Below are 15,012 nucleotides of genomic sequence, written 5' to 3'. Positions count from 1 at the left end.
AATGGTGCTGGGTGTGGCCCTGGGTTCAATAGCGCCCATCTTTGATATTTTTCTAAAATATCCGTTTTTGAAACATCCAGTTTCACTTGCATATACCATGATAGGCATATGGCAAGAAGACAAACAGTTCATAATCACATCCACTAACTCTCTATTACCACAAACAATCATATCTATTAAAATTGGATTTTGTGCATTTGACATTTAAATCCTTACTGGGGAATTCATCAGATTCAAACACAATGTTGTCAGTACGATGTCAAGATATCCATTATGCTAAATTGTCTTGATCTTTTTTTTTTTATCTTCCATTGTGTTTTCATGATGAGACAACCAGTTATCATATTTCACACATATTTCCACACAAACAGGAAGTGTGCCATAATTCTACTGTAAATCATGCAATGTTATTCACTATATGGCCAAAGGTTTGTGGACACCTGAACATCACACCTATATGTGTTTTTGAACATCCCATTCTAGATTTAGTCCCCCTTTGCTGTTATAAAAACCTCCACTCTTCTGAGAAGGCTTTCCACTAGATGTTGGAGCGTGGCTGTGGGGATTTTCAAATTCAGCCGAGGTGAGGCACTGATGTTTGCTGAGGAGGCCTGGGGCACAGTCGGCATTCCAGTTCATCCCAAAGGTGTTCAGCAGGTTTTTCCACACCAACCTTGGAAAACCTCATGGACTTCACTTTGTGCACAGGGGCATTGTAATGCTGGAACAGGTTTGGCTCCTTAGTTCCAGTAAAGGGAAATCATAATGCTGCAGCATACAAAGACATCCTGTACAATTGTGTGCTTCCAACTTTGTGGCAGCAGTTTCGGGAAGAACCACATATGGGTGTGATGGTCAGGTGGCCACAAAGTGTTGACCATACATTAGTGTATTGAAACTAAGATAATACCTTGTATTAATTGTCATTTACTTTTGGTGATTTCAAGGCTTCATGAAGTTTTAATGAACCTGCAGAATCAGCAGTTGGAACAGCTCTCCACCTGGTTAGATGTTACTGAAGCTCGTATTAAGCAAATAGAAGCCCAGCCTTTAGGTCCGGAAATTGAAGATCTAAAACATCAAATTGAAGAGCACAAGGTACCATTTTTAACCAGAGCTAAAAATCTTTATAACATATTTGTATTTCACTCATTTAATGAAATGAGACAGTATACATACAAAACTAATCATGTAGTATTGATGTTTTCTGCTAATTTATGAAGGGTTGATTTGTTTCGTGGACAGAAATGGAATGCTTATGGTGATTTGGTAGTTGGGTTAATTGTAGCACTTACACATAGAAGTATTACTATAAATTATACCTAAAGCTGACTATGGAGTCTATGGAGGTAATTCACTTCTTTGACATTCAGGCCATTGAGAATTTAGGTTTAATAATATAGGTAGTAATAAATTTAGATTAAAAAAATCTGGTGGGGAAATCAGGTTGTAAAAATTCAGGTTCTTGAAATTTAGAAACCACCTTTTTTACTGCTTGATTATTTTTTGCTTGCCTGAATTTTCTAAAGAAGATGTATTCAGACCAAATAAACAGTGGAGCTCGAAAGTTTGTGAACCCTTTAGAATTTTCTGTACATCTGCATAAATATGACCTAAAACATCATGAAAACAAAATTTTCACACAAGTTTTAAAAGTTCACAAAGAGAACCCAATTTAAAAAATGAGGCAAAAATATTATATGTGGTCATTTATGGAGAAAAATTATGTAGTATAACATATCTGTAAATGGCAAAAGTATAGAACTGCTAGGATTAGCAGTTAATTTGAAGGTGAAATTAGAGGCAGGTGGTTTCAATCAAAGAGATGACAATTAGGTGTGAGTGAGTGCCCTGTTCTATTTAAGTCTGAGCTTCACAACACATATTTGTCTAAGTTTATCATGGCATGAACAAAGCCGAATTCTGAGGACCTCAAAAAACAGTTGTTGAAGCTCATCAGGCTGGAAACGGTTACAAAACCATTTCTAAAGTGTTTGGACTCAACCAATCCACAGTTGGACAGATTGTGTACAAATGGAAGAAATACCATTGTTACCCTTGTCCCCAAGACTGGTTGACCAACAAAGATCACTCCAGACATGTACAAGACGTGTAATAGTCCACAAGGTCACAAAGGAACCCAGGGTAAATACCAAGCAACTAAAGCCTCTCTCACATTGACTAATGTTAATGTTCATGAGTTCACCATCAGGAGAACACTGAAAAACAATGGCGTGCATGGCAGGGTTGCAAGGAGAAAGCCACTATTCTCCAAAAAGAACATTTCTGCCCTACCGAAATAGAACTTTTTGGTTTAATTGAAAAGTGTTATGTATCTAGAAAGGAAAATGGTGCATTCCAGCAGAAAAACCTTATCCCATTTATGAAACACGGTGGTGGTCATATCATGGTTTGGGCCTGTTTCACCGCATCTGGGCCAGGAGAGCTTGCCATCATTGATGGAACAATGAATTCTGAAGTATATCAGTGAATTCTAAAGGAAAATGTCATGATGTCTATCCGTGAGCTGAATCTCAAGAGAAAGTGGTTCATGCAACAAGACAATGACCCGTAACACACAAGTCATTCTACCAAAGGATGGTTAAAGAAGAATAAAGTTAATGCTTTGTCAAAGGTCTGACTTTAATCCAATGGAAATGTTGTGGAAGGACCTGAAGCAAGCCGTTCATGTGAGTTCTGTACTGAGGAATGGTCTAAAATTCCTCCAAGCCAATGTGCAGGAGTGATCAACAGTTACTGGAAACGTTTAGTTTCAGTTATTGCTGCACAATAAGCAAAGGTTCACATACTTTTACCACTCTCAGATATGAAATAGTGGCTCATTTTCTTCAATAAATAAATGACCATGCATAATATTTTTGTCTCATTTATTTAATTGGGTTCTCTTTATATACTTTTAGGACTTGTGTGAAAATCTGATGATGTCTTACATCAGATTTATGTGGAAATATAGAACATTCTAAAAGGTTCACAAACTCTCAAGCACCACTGTACAGATATATAAGATTAGCAATGGGAAAGAAAGCAATGGTGTTATAAACACTATATGGCCAAAAGTTTGTGAACACCTGACAGTTACACCCATATGTGCTTGTTGAACATCCCATTTCAGATTTAGTCCCCGCTTTGCTGTTATAATAAACTCCACTCTTTCCACTAGATTTTGGAGTGTGGGTGTGGGCAATTACCCATTCAGTGTGTTTTCACATATAGTTCTTTTTAAATGAACCATTCTCAGTCCTGTTAAAGTGGACCTGAAAGGGAACTAGCTGAAAATGGCCTCAGTACTTTTGGTGTTCACAATACAAGGGGACTCAATTCTCTTTCTGGACATTTACGGTAGCATTGATGAGATCTCAGACCACTTGTTGTTCACACCATGACTCTATTACCATAGTGTAATATTCAATTAAATGACATTTTATTTGTGTAGTGCTTTTAACTATGTACATTGTTACAATGCAGCTTATAAATCTATTTATAAAATCCTGATATAAATGATAAATTTATTCCTAATGAGCGAGCCAGATGCGACGATGGCAAGGAAAACTCCCTGATAGCTGTGTAACACTGAATAATGGCATTCAAAATTGTTGCTTTACATGATTGGATATATTCATACATTTAAAATCTATATCCTGAATTTATATATTTCTTTAATGCTGCTTTGGGACAATGTCCATTGTTAAAAGCGCTATACAAACAAAACTGAATTGAATTGAATTGAATGATGCTGTGATTTGCTGAAATAGAAGAAGGCAAAATAGATTTGAAGTGAAATACCAGAATTTTTTTTTATGCTGAAGCATAAAAATCAACTCAAGCTCTGATGAGAGTAAGTGTTTGGGGTACACAAAATGCATGCATATGTTACATATATTAAAAACATACTGCTTACTAATAGTATTATACAGTGACTATTTTTCATGTCACTAACGCAATGTTGATATTTCTGTTGCCTAACAACTTCTATAGCATAATTACTAGTGCCACAGTGACTTTTTTTTTAGCTTATCTGTCATGTTGTCACCTTACTCTGCTGACCTTGTTGTGGGACCGCATGACCCCATGGAAGGCCATTTGAGTATTTAAAAAAAAACATTTTGTTAGGTGACGGAAAACAGGAGCTGCGTATGTACAGCACTACATATCAAGTTCTTTATCCATAAAGCAAAATGTGAAGCAGACTGAGACCACTTTGTTTTCACAATGCACAAATCAATTGGACCACAAAATTCACCACAAATGAACCATCATGAACCGTATGGTGTGGGTCACTTTAGAGGGGTCAGAGTTTAGAGTTTATTTGTTGTGTTCACATATGCAAAAAAAAAAAAAAAAAAAAAAGCTGAGTCATGGATCTGAGACAACTTGGATCATTGAAACCGAACAAGTCTGGAAAAACCCTCAAACACAAGAACATTAGTGAGGTCAGGCACTGATATCCAGCGAGGATGTGCAATTCATCCAACACAAAGGTGTTCAGTGGGGTTCAGGTCAGAGCTCTGTGCAGGCCAGTCAAGTTCTTCCACTCCAACTCTGGCAAACCATGTCTTCATAGACCTTGCTTTGTGAACAGGGGCATTGTCATACTGGATGTTTGGGCCCCTTAGGTCCAGTGAAGGGAAATTGGAATGTTCCAGCATACAAAGACATCCTACACAATTGTGCATTGCAAATTTTGTGGCAGTTTAGGGAAATCCCCCATGTGGGTGCGATGGTCAGATATCCAGAAACCTTTGGCTTTATAGGGTTTGTATATATGTGTTTCATATGACATTTGTTTATTTAATTATTATTTTGTTTATTGTGTCTATAAAGCTGTTACAAGAGGATCTGGAAATGGAGCAGGTACGAGTGAACTCTCTGACTCACATGGTTGTAGTAGTGGATGAAAGCAGCGGAGACGGTGCTACTGCCGCACTGGAGGAGAAACTACAGGTGAATATTCAGTACTGGCATCCTTAACCCTCAATGACAGATTAAATTATTTTTCATGCACTGACGTCAGAATGAAATTAATAAATAGTAGAATAATTCATTAAATACATAAATAATGATGAATAATGAATAAATAAACTATACACATATTACATGTATTCCCTTCATTTAAAAAGTTAATTTTTAGTAATTACTTATCTATGTAATTAGCAGTTTTATTAAATGGTAAATGGTCTGCACTTCTATGGTACTTTTTTTAACTTTAGCAATTCTATAAAGCGCTTTACACTTGTTCTCATTCACCCATTCACCCATTCACTCACAGACCAGGGTAGTTTGCCATCGGGAGCAACTTGGGGTTCAGTGTCTTGCCCAAGGACACTTCGGCATGTGGAGTCACGTGGGCCGGGAATCGAACCGCCAACCCTACGATTAGTGGACAACCCGCTCTACCACCTGACCCACAGCCGCCCCAATTATTATTACTTATTACAGATTATTAATTTCTGAATTGAATGTATTTCTTATCAGCACTTTCTACCCTTGATTACAAAAAGAGGTCATTTAAGACACTTCAATAGGAACACCAGTACATCTGCACATTTATGCAGTTATACAATCATTCAATCATGTGGCAGCAGCACAATACATAAAATCATGCAGATACAGGTCAAGAGTTTCAGTTAATGTTCACATCAAACATCAGAATGAAAAAAGTGATCTCTGACTTTAACCATGGCATGGCTGGTGGTGCCAGATGGGCTGGTATGAGTATTTCAGTAACTGCTGATTTCCTGGGTTTTCACACAGAACTGTCTCTAGTGTTTACACAGAATGGTACGAAAAACTAAAAATCTGGTGAGTGGAACATCCTGGCACCCAAGAACAAGAATCTGAGTCTGTCATGGGCATGGGCTCACTAAAACTGGACAGTTGAAGACTAGGAAAAAGACCAGGTGATTATTTTTCTAATCAACTGACCACTTTCGGTGAGTCTGTGCACATGATAGCCTCACATTCCTGTTCTTGGCTGACAGGAGTGGAACCCAATGTGGTCTTCTACTGTTGTAGCCCATCCACCTCAAGGTTTGGTATTTTGTACATGCTGATTATGCTTTTATGCTCACCATGGTTGTAAAGAGTGATTATTGGAGTTACTTTATCCTTCATGCCAGGTCCAACCAATCTGGCCATTTTCCTCTGACCTCTCTTATAAACAAGGCATTTCTGCCCACAGAACTGTTACTCACTCAATGTTTTTTAGTTTTTCGCACCATTCATTGTAAACTCTTGAGACTGTTGTGTGGTAAAATCACAGGAGAGCAGCAGATTCTGAAATGCTCAAACTAGCCAATCTAGCACCCACAACAATGACACAGTTAAAGTTACAGAGTCACTTTTTTTCTCTCTTGCTGATGTTTGATGTGAATATTAACTGAAGCTCTTCACCTATATCTGCATGAGTAGAAGACCACACATGCATTGTGCTGCTGCCACATGATTAAATGATTGGATAACTGGCTTCATCCAATGGTAAAACAATACCAAATGCAATACGTAAGTGAGAGTAAATTGAATACTACTTACCATTAATGCATTTCTACAAATGCAAATTTGGCTGTCCATTCAGATTGGAAAGAATGATACTCATCTGAAAACAGACGGTGGCTCTGCAGTTTTCAACCAATTTATAAATTATACCAGGAAATTACCTCTCCATTCCACATTACCGTTCCGCTCCACATGTCCAATGAAATTTGAGCTTGTTGGGCCACATCATGATTGGTGTATACTTGACAAACAGGTATCGGTTATGAATTATGTAATATTTTTAAACATCTAATATATTGTTTTTATTTATTATTTTCCCAATGGGGGTGTGTATGTGTGTATATATATATATATATATATATATATATATATATATATATATATATATATATATATATATATATATGTATATATATATATATATATATATATATATGTATATATGTATATATATATGTATATATATATATATTTATATATATATATATATATATATATATATATATATGTATATATATATGTATATATATATGTATATATATATGTATATATGTATATATATATGTATATATGTATATATATATATATATATATATATATATATATATATATATATATATATGTATGTGTATATATATATATACATATATATATATATATATATATATATGTATGTATGTGTATATATATATATATATATATATATATATATATATATATATATATATATATATATATATATAATCAGAGCTGCAACAACTAATCGATAAAAACGATAATAATCGATTATGAAAATCGTTGTCAATGAATCTCATTGTCCATTAGTTGGTCTGCGCGCGGTACATTTCCTCATTACGTTACTTCTGTTCTGAAAACACGCTTCGGAGAGTAAATACTAAAGTTGTGTCCCAAATGAAGTACTATACACTTACACTATACACTATATACTCTACGGTCTAGTGCAGTGGTCAGTGGTGTAATTGCAGGGGGTCCGTAGGAAAGTTTTTAAAATGTTTAAATATTATATATTTTTTTGTTAAATGTATCAAAATATATTCAAATGAGAAGTTATGAATTTATCAATTTGGTTATTCGCATGCATTCACAAAGATCACGTTAGCTGAGCTGACGATCGTTCATTGATTTATTTTAAATGTATTTACAAATGTAATGATAATTTGCAAAAACCTATAAGTGGTAGAGAAGTTCAAGTGTCGCATTGATGGATAAAATAAACAAAAGATAATTCAGAGAGTCAAGTGAAATGTCACACCGAGTTTATATTGTATTATTTAAGTATTTATGTATTTTTATGGATGCATAAAAAAGCACTGAATTACAGTCCAAAATTAGTTATATATATATATATATTCTGGTGTCAGTCTGTGTGTCTTAAGTTTATATTTGTAACACTCAGCTTGTGGGTTTTATTTTAAATAAATGAAAAAATGGTACTGGAAGTTGCCCGGCCCCAAAATCCGATTAATCAAAAATAATTGGCCAACTAATCGATTGTGAACATAAACCTTATATATATATATATATATATATATATATATATATATATATATATATATATATATATATATATATATATATAAACACCAACTGGGACTGTGTGTAAATGTATTTGCCCCCGTAGTTACTAATTCCCCAAATCTATGATGCATTCATAATGAGGTTCATACTTTACATAATTTACATAAGTATATAAATTATAAAATATATAAGTATGAGCAAAAGTCATTTTGCTAAAAAGTGTTAATTTCTCCTATGTACGGGACTTTTGAGACACCCTGTGATTTTGCAAGTCACTGTACAGTACATGCTCAGTAATAACCCCTTTCATCTGCATAATTCCTCCTTCAGTATTGTCATGAAATAGCATGCTTGGAAGAAAACATGTAATTTACTGTAATCTACATCTGACAAGAATGTCAAGTATAGTACTTAGGGCTTCCTATCATCCCTCCTCAATGGGAATGTAGCAAACAGCATTTGCTTTGGGTTTGGGAGCCTTCATACCCTTACTTTTAGTGAACAAAACTAATATATTACCTGTATGTTCATCACACAGAACCTTGGAGAGCGATGGGCAGCCATCTGTAAATGGACGGAGGACCGGTGGATCCTTATTCAGAAGATCCTGAGGAGTTGGCAGGATTTCACTGAGGAACAGGTACTGATGAGGAACAAAAAGGCTTTAGTTTCAAATAAAGTACAATATTTTCATCAAATTGTACATCGTATATTTGGTTTATTTATTGTTATTTCATTATTACGATTATTGGTAATGTTAATAAGGGCTACGGTTGCAGAGGGTGTCAACAAAGCCACCAGAACTAACCAGTGTCTATGTATTGAAATAACCCTTTAAACAACAATGCTCATAAGGAGCAGAAGTCCTTCACTTCATGATTGTGTTCCCACCCAACCAACTGTCATTTTTTCAGCATATGTTTGAGTCCTGGCTAACACAGAAGGAGCAGTTATTTCTTTCTATCCAAAGCAGTGGTACCACTGATCACAATGAAGTGACGGCGAATCTCAGAAAACTTGCTGTAAGTTATTGTGTGCATTATTCCTCTGTTCAAAGTATTTTCAGCATGTTTTTACATAGCTTTACAACAGAATATTTTAGTAAATCAATTATGAAATCTGGTTATGTGCAAACAGTGCCCTTCACTAATATTTTCACCTTTGCTAAATATGAGCAAAGAATGCTGTGAAAAATTGTCTTTATTGTTTAACCTATTGATTTTTTGTTAAAAAATTCACAAACATACTCTGCTATAATGGATATCAAACAATTGCAAACAAAACACAGGTTTATCAAAAAAAATCTTTGTTAAATGTGCAACAATTATTGGCACCCTTTTAGTCAATACTTTGTGCTACCACCTTTTGCCAAGATAACAGCTCTGAGTCTTCTCCTATAATTCTTGATGAGGTTGGAGAATACATTAAAAGGGATCTGAGACCGTTCCTCCATACAGAATCTCTCCAGATCCTTCAAATTTTGAGGTCCACACTGGTGGACTCTCCTCTTCAGTTCACCCCACAGCTTTTCTATGGGTTTAGAGATAGGGCACTGAGATGGCCATGGCAGGACCTTGATTTTGTGGCTCATTTTTGTGTTGATTGTGATGTATGTTTTGGATCATTGTCCTGCTGGAAGATCCAACCACGGCCCATTTTAAGCTTCTGGCATTCTGGCAGAGGCAGTCAGGTTTTAATTTAATATTTGTTGAGATTTTATAGAGTCCATGATGCCATGTATCCTAACAAAATGTCCAGGTCATGTCCAGGTCATGTCCAGGTCATGTCCAGGTCATGTCCAGGTCAATGTCCAAAACATTAAAGAGCCACCACCATATTTAACCATGGGCATGAGGTACTTTTCTATACGGCTACCTCTCTGTGTGCACCCAAACCACCTCTGGTGTTTATTACCAAAAAGCTCTATTTTGGTTTCATCTGACCATAGAACACGATCCCATTTGAAGTTCCAGTAGTGTCTGGCACACTGAAGACGCTCGAGTTTGTTTTTAGATGAGAGTAGAGGTTTCTTTCTTGAAACCCTTGCAAACAACTTGTGGTGATGTAGGTGACTTCAGATTGTAGTTGTGGAGACTTTCTGACCCAAAGACGCAACTAACTTCTGCAGTTCTCCAGCTGTGATCCTTGGAGATTTTTTTGGCCACTCGAACCATCCTCTTCACAGTGCGTTGAGATGATATAGACACACGTCCAATTCCAGGTTGATTCATAACATTTCCAGTTGACTGGAACTTCTTAATTATTGCCCTGATGGTGGAAATGGGCATTTTCAATGCTTGTGCTATTTTCTTATAGCCACGCCCCATTTTGTGAAGCTCAACAACCTATTGCCGCACATCACAGCTATATTCCTTGGTCTTACCCATTGTTATGAATGACTAAGGGATTTTGGCCTATGTGTCATATTTGTATCATGGTTGAACAATTTCCTGTTCCTAGTCACTCAGGTGTACTAAAAAAATGTAAAATATCAATGGAAATATATTTCAAATATATTTTTCTCATATGAATTCATAAGGGTGCCAATAATTGTGGCACACCTATATTTAACAAAGATATTTTTCGATAAATTTATGTTGCATTTGCAATTGTTTGGTATGCATGAGAACAGAGTATTTTTGTGAATTATTTGAACAAAAGATCAGAAGGTTAGAAATAAAAGACAATTTTTCACAGCCTTCTTTGCTTGTATTTTCCAAGGGTGCCAATACTAGTGGAGGGCACTGTATATACAGTGCCTCCAAGTATTGTAGTATTGCCTCAGGTATTCACCCCTAGTGATTATTTGGCGTTTTGCTGTGTTGCAACATCAAATTTAACAGCAAAATTATATTTTTCCCTGCTCCTTTTGAAGTGACTCTACTGAAATAAAATGAAGTAGATTATTTACGTCTTCAGAATTATTTATTTTAAATCTAAAAACTGCTTAATTAATAAGTATTTATCCCCTTTTTTAACAGTCTGAATTTGGAGTAGTAATTAATTGAAACAGCTTGTTGTTACACAACTTAGGCATGGCAACTTTTGTTTGAACCCACCCATTTCTCAAGTGATCAAAAATATTGGAACATTTGACTGACAGGTGTTTCTTGTTGCCCAGGTGTGCAATGTTAGATTGATTGTTTGAACAATTAATAGCATTGAAAGTCTATGTTTGGGTCGAGCCCTAGGTTTCACCTGTGAAGACTGCATTTGTTGTTAAAAAGGATGAATTAACATGAAGTTCAGAGAGCTGATTATGGGAGAAAAGCCAGGGAAAACGATGGAAAATCCATCAGAGCCACTGCATGCCAAGCATTGGGTATAGCTAATACAATAATTTGGAATGTCCTGAAAAAGAAAGAAACCACTGGTGTACCAACAACCAGACATCAAACAGGTCAGCCAAGGAAAAGAGCAGCAGTTGATGACAGAAACCTCATGAGAACTGTGAAGAAAACCTCAAAATCAACAGTCACATCACCAACAACCTCCACAGGGCAGTGGTGAAGGTATCACAATTTAAAAGACTTACCATATCGCAAGATACAAACCACTCATCAACAGTAGAAATCAGAAAGCCAGATTGAAATTTGCTAAGAAATACAGAGATGAGCCACAAACATACTGGAACCAAGATTAACCTTTACCAAAGTGATGGAAATGCCGAAGTGTGGAGGAAGAAAGGATCTGCTCATGATCCGAAACATACAAGCAAGGTGGAGGTAGCCCATTGCTTGGGCTTCAAGGCTGCTTTTGGAACAGGCTCACTAATCTTTATTAGTAATGTAACTCATGATGGTAGCAGCAGTGTGAATTCATAAGTTTACAGAAACATTCTGTCTGCCATTTTACAGACACATGCCCAGCCTAATTGTAAGGAGCTTCATCATGCAGCAAAACAATGACCCAAAACGCACTGCCGACACAGCAAAGGACATCAGGGGAAAAAGTGTAAGGCTTTAGACTGGCCAAGTCAGTCACCAGACCGTAACCCATTTGAGCAGCATTTCACCTCCTGAAGAGGAGAAAGCCCTCAAAACAAACAACAACTGAAAGAAGCTGTGGTTCAAGCCTGGAAAAGAACCACAAAAAAAGAATGTAACAATTTGATGATGTCCTTGGGTCGCCAGCTTGATGCTGTTATTGCAAGCAAAGGATATACAACCAAATATTACGTGTCACTCAAAACAGTTTTCCTTGGAGTGTAGAAAAATGTCGCTTGTGTGTCTTTCAGTTACAAAAAAAATGCATATGCATTTCAGCCATATGACTGAATAGCCAAGAGTTAGTAAAGGCTTAGGCTTCAAGCATACTCGAATATTAAGTGTATTTACTTTAATTTACTCAAAGCCTATCTGTTTCAATACTTTTGCTAACCTAAATATTGGGTGGTCTGCCACCAGAGGTGCCCTGTTCTAAGTTGTTTAACACATCTAGATGTAAATATGAAAACTGAAATTCTGATCTATCTTCTAATCTATTCATCTTTTTATCATAAGCCCACATATCTATAGTGTATAACAAAATCTATAGTCTATAGTGTATACTTTTAATGAGGGGTGTTTGTGTGTTGGGTGTGTAGACAAATGTAAGAACTAGCAACTATACACATATTTAGAAGATGAAAAGTGATATAAATATGTTTATACATTTGAAAACTGATTGTATTACACAGATTCTGAAAGCAGACATTGAGCTCAAAAGACAGACCATGGACAAACTTTGCTCCCTTGTTCAAGATCTGTTGTCCAGCATTAGGAATAAGCCGGCATCAGAAAAACTTGAAGCAAAGTTAGAAAAGTTTGCTCAGCGGTGGGACAAACTAGTACAGTCACTTCAGCTCACAAGCACCAAGGTGAAGTTTATCTATATTATCCTGTTCTTATTTTATAGTTTATGAAATATTTATCTGATCTCACTGTACTAACTTTACACCTTTTTTGTACCACTTTTTCTTTACATTTGTATATCAGTGTCATCTCATTTAGCTTTGAACAACACATTGAATAATTGCATTGACTTATATTTCTCCTAGCTTTCAACCACTCTTACTGCATCCCAGTCTGAAAGCACACACACACCTGTGGAAACCAGCATTACCATGCATCAGAAAAAAGTGGTGAAGCACGTTAAAGAGGGTCTAACTACCCCTCCACCTCAAAAGAAGCGCCAGATTGTTGTTGATTCAGAGCTTCGCAAGAGGTGAGGTTTTGTTTCAGGTTCAACAATACTCACATACACTGTGGCATTCAAGCGACAATTGATTGGTATTAATGAGACAAGAACACACTCCGCACACCATTATACCACCTTCACCAGCCTGGACTGTTGACACCAGGCAGGTTGGGTCCATGGATTCATGCTGTTGTGGTGAAATTCTGATCCTACTATCTGTGTGGCTCATCCGAAATTGAGATTAATCACCAGGCTAAGTTTTCCCAGTCTTCAGCTGTCCAATTTTGGTGAGCTTGTGCCCATTGCTGCCTCAGTTTTCTGTTCTTGGCTGACAGTGGAACCCAATGTGGTCTTCTGCTGTTATAGCCCATCCACCTCAAGGTTCGAAGTGTTGTGCATTCTGAGATGCTTTTCTGCTCACAGCAGTTGTACAGAGAGTTTATGAGCTACCCTTACCAGCTCAAACCAGTCTGGCCATTTTCCCTTGACCCCTCCCATCAACAAGGCGTTTCTGTCCGCAGAATTGTTGCTCACCGGATGTTTTTTATTTATTGCACCATTCTCAGAAAATTCAAGAGACTGTTGTGTGAAAATCCCATGAAATCAGCACTTACAGAAATACTCAAACCAGCCTGTCTGGCACCAACAATCATGCAACTGTCAGGATCACATTTTTGCCCCATTCTAGTGGTTAACGTGAACAGCCGCTGACCTGTGTATACATGATTTTATGCATTTCACTGATGCCACACGATTGGCTGATTTAGATAATTGCATGAAAGAGTAGTTGCCTAATAATGTGTTTAATGTGGTAATGCTAAGTGGTATAGTGCTTCCCAGTCCTGGTCATGAATTATAGCTGCCCTGCACATTTTACTGTTTCCTTGCACTAACACACTGTGTGAACAGGAGGGACCTCTTAATTACTTGTATATTCCAGGAGCATGATGTTTCATACTCCACTACTCTCCAAAAACACTTGTAAAGATGGGCCTCATGTATCAGGCTGCATACAAACAGATTTATTTATAAATTGTTCATAGGAGCATTGCCACAAGAAATTTTTTATTCCTGAAAATCCCGTCATTTTTGGTGCTCCTGTGTGTGTGTAAATTTATATATAAGAAGACTAACTAATGTAAACCTTGACTCATTGGCTTCAAATCATGTAAATTCTGATGGGATATTGGACTTTTATATATGGACTGCTTTTTAGAATGGTCTATATTAAATAATTCTCACATTTAGTACATTAAATCACCTGGAAATGGTGCACCTGAAACTGCAATAATGCATATACCCATGTTCTGTAATTAACTATTTAGGAAAAAAGAAAGTTTATGGAATATTACAGTGTGTCTATGAAGAATAAGTGTCACTCACTGTCTTCAAAGCATTCACTAATTGTCCTCGAATAAAGTGTTATATTGAAGTGTAATATTGGTTAGTTATGTTAGCAAGCACCTTTTGACTAAAGCTCCATTCATGACGATCTGTGGTTGAATTAGTCTTAAATTACTTTTTTGTGTCTCACAGTCTGGATTTTCTCTTCATGACCTGGCTTAGCGACAGAAATCACGCCCCCCTTGTTGAAGTTAACACTGCTGATTGCTGTTTCTTCATCTCGCCTAGATCTTCTAGTCTAGTTATGCCAAGCACAGCTCTCACAGTACCAGTGTAATGTGCGTTTGTATACAGGCCCCCTAAACCCAATGGAGATTTTATTGAAAATTTTTCTGATTTTCTATTTGACATTGTTTCTCATCATGACAGTATTCTCAT

The 15,012-nt window shown here is 36.5% G+C and overlaps 1 protein-coding gene across 6 annotated transcripts in view; it reads left to right on the top strand.

The window, feature by feature from the left end:
• The window catches only part of dmd (dystrophin), a 241,529-nt gene that overhangs the window by 35,123 nt on the left and 191,394 nt on the right, over positions 1–15,012 (top strand). For all 6 annotated transcript variants that reach the window (XR_008393479.1, XM_053675989.1, XM_053675988.1 and 3 more), the window contains exons 12-17: positions 948–1,098; positions 4,843–4,962; positions 8,591–8,692; positions 8,967–9,074; positions 12,731–12,910; positions 13,091–13,257. Coding sequence is in view for 5 of the 6 variants with exons in the window: in XM_053675989.1 (XP_053531964.1) it covers positions 948–1,098; positions 4,843–4,962; positions 8,591–8,692; positions 8,967–9,074; positions 12,731–12,910; positions 13,091–13,257 (828 nt within the window). In the remaining variant the exon portion in view is untranslated. The remainder of the gene's footprint in view (positions 1–947; positions 1,099–4,842; positions 4,963–8,590; positions 8,693–8,966; positions 9,075–12,730; positions 12,911–13,090; positions 13,258–15,012) is intronic.

Source organism: Ictalurus punctatus, chromosome 26 (genome assembly GCF_001660625.3).
Source record: "Ictalurus punctatus breed USDA103 chromosome 26, Coco_2.0, whole genome shotgun sequence".
NCBI lineage: Eukaryota > Metazoa > Chordata > Actinopteri > Siluriformes > Ictaluridae > Ictalurus > Ictalurus punctatus.
Note: the sequence above shows the minus strand (reverse complement) of the source record. Positions and strands in the feature narration are given on the sequence as shown.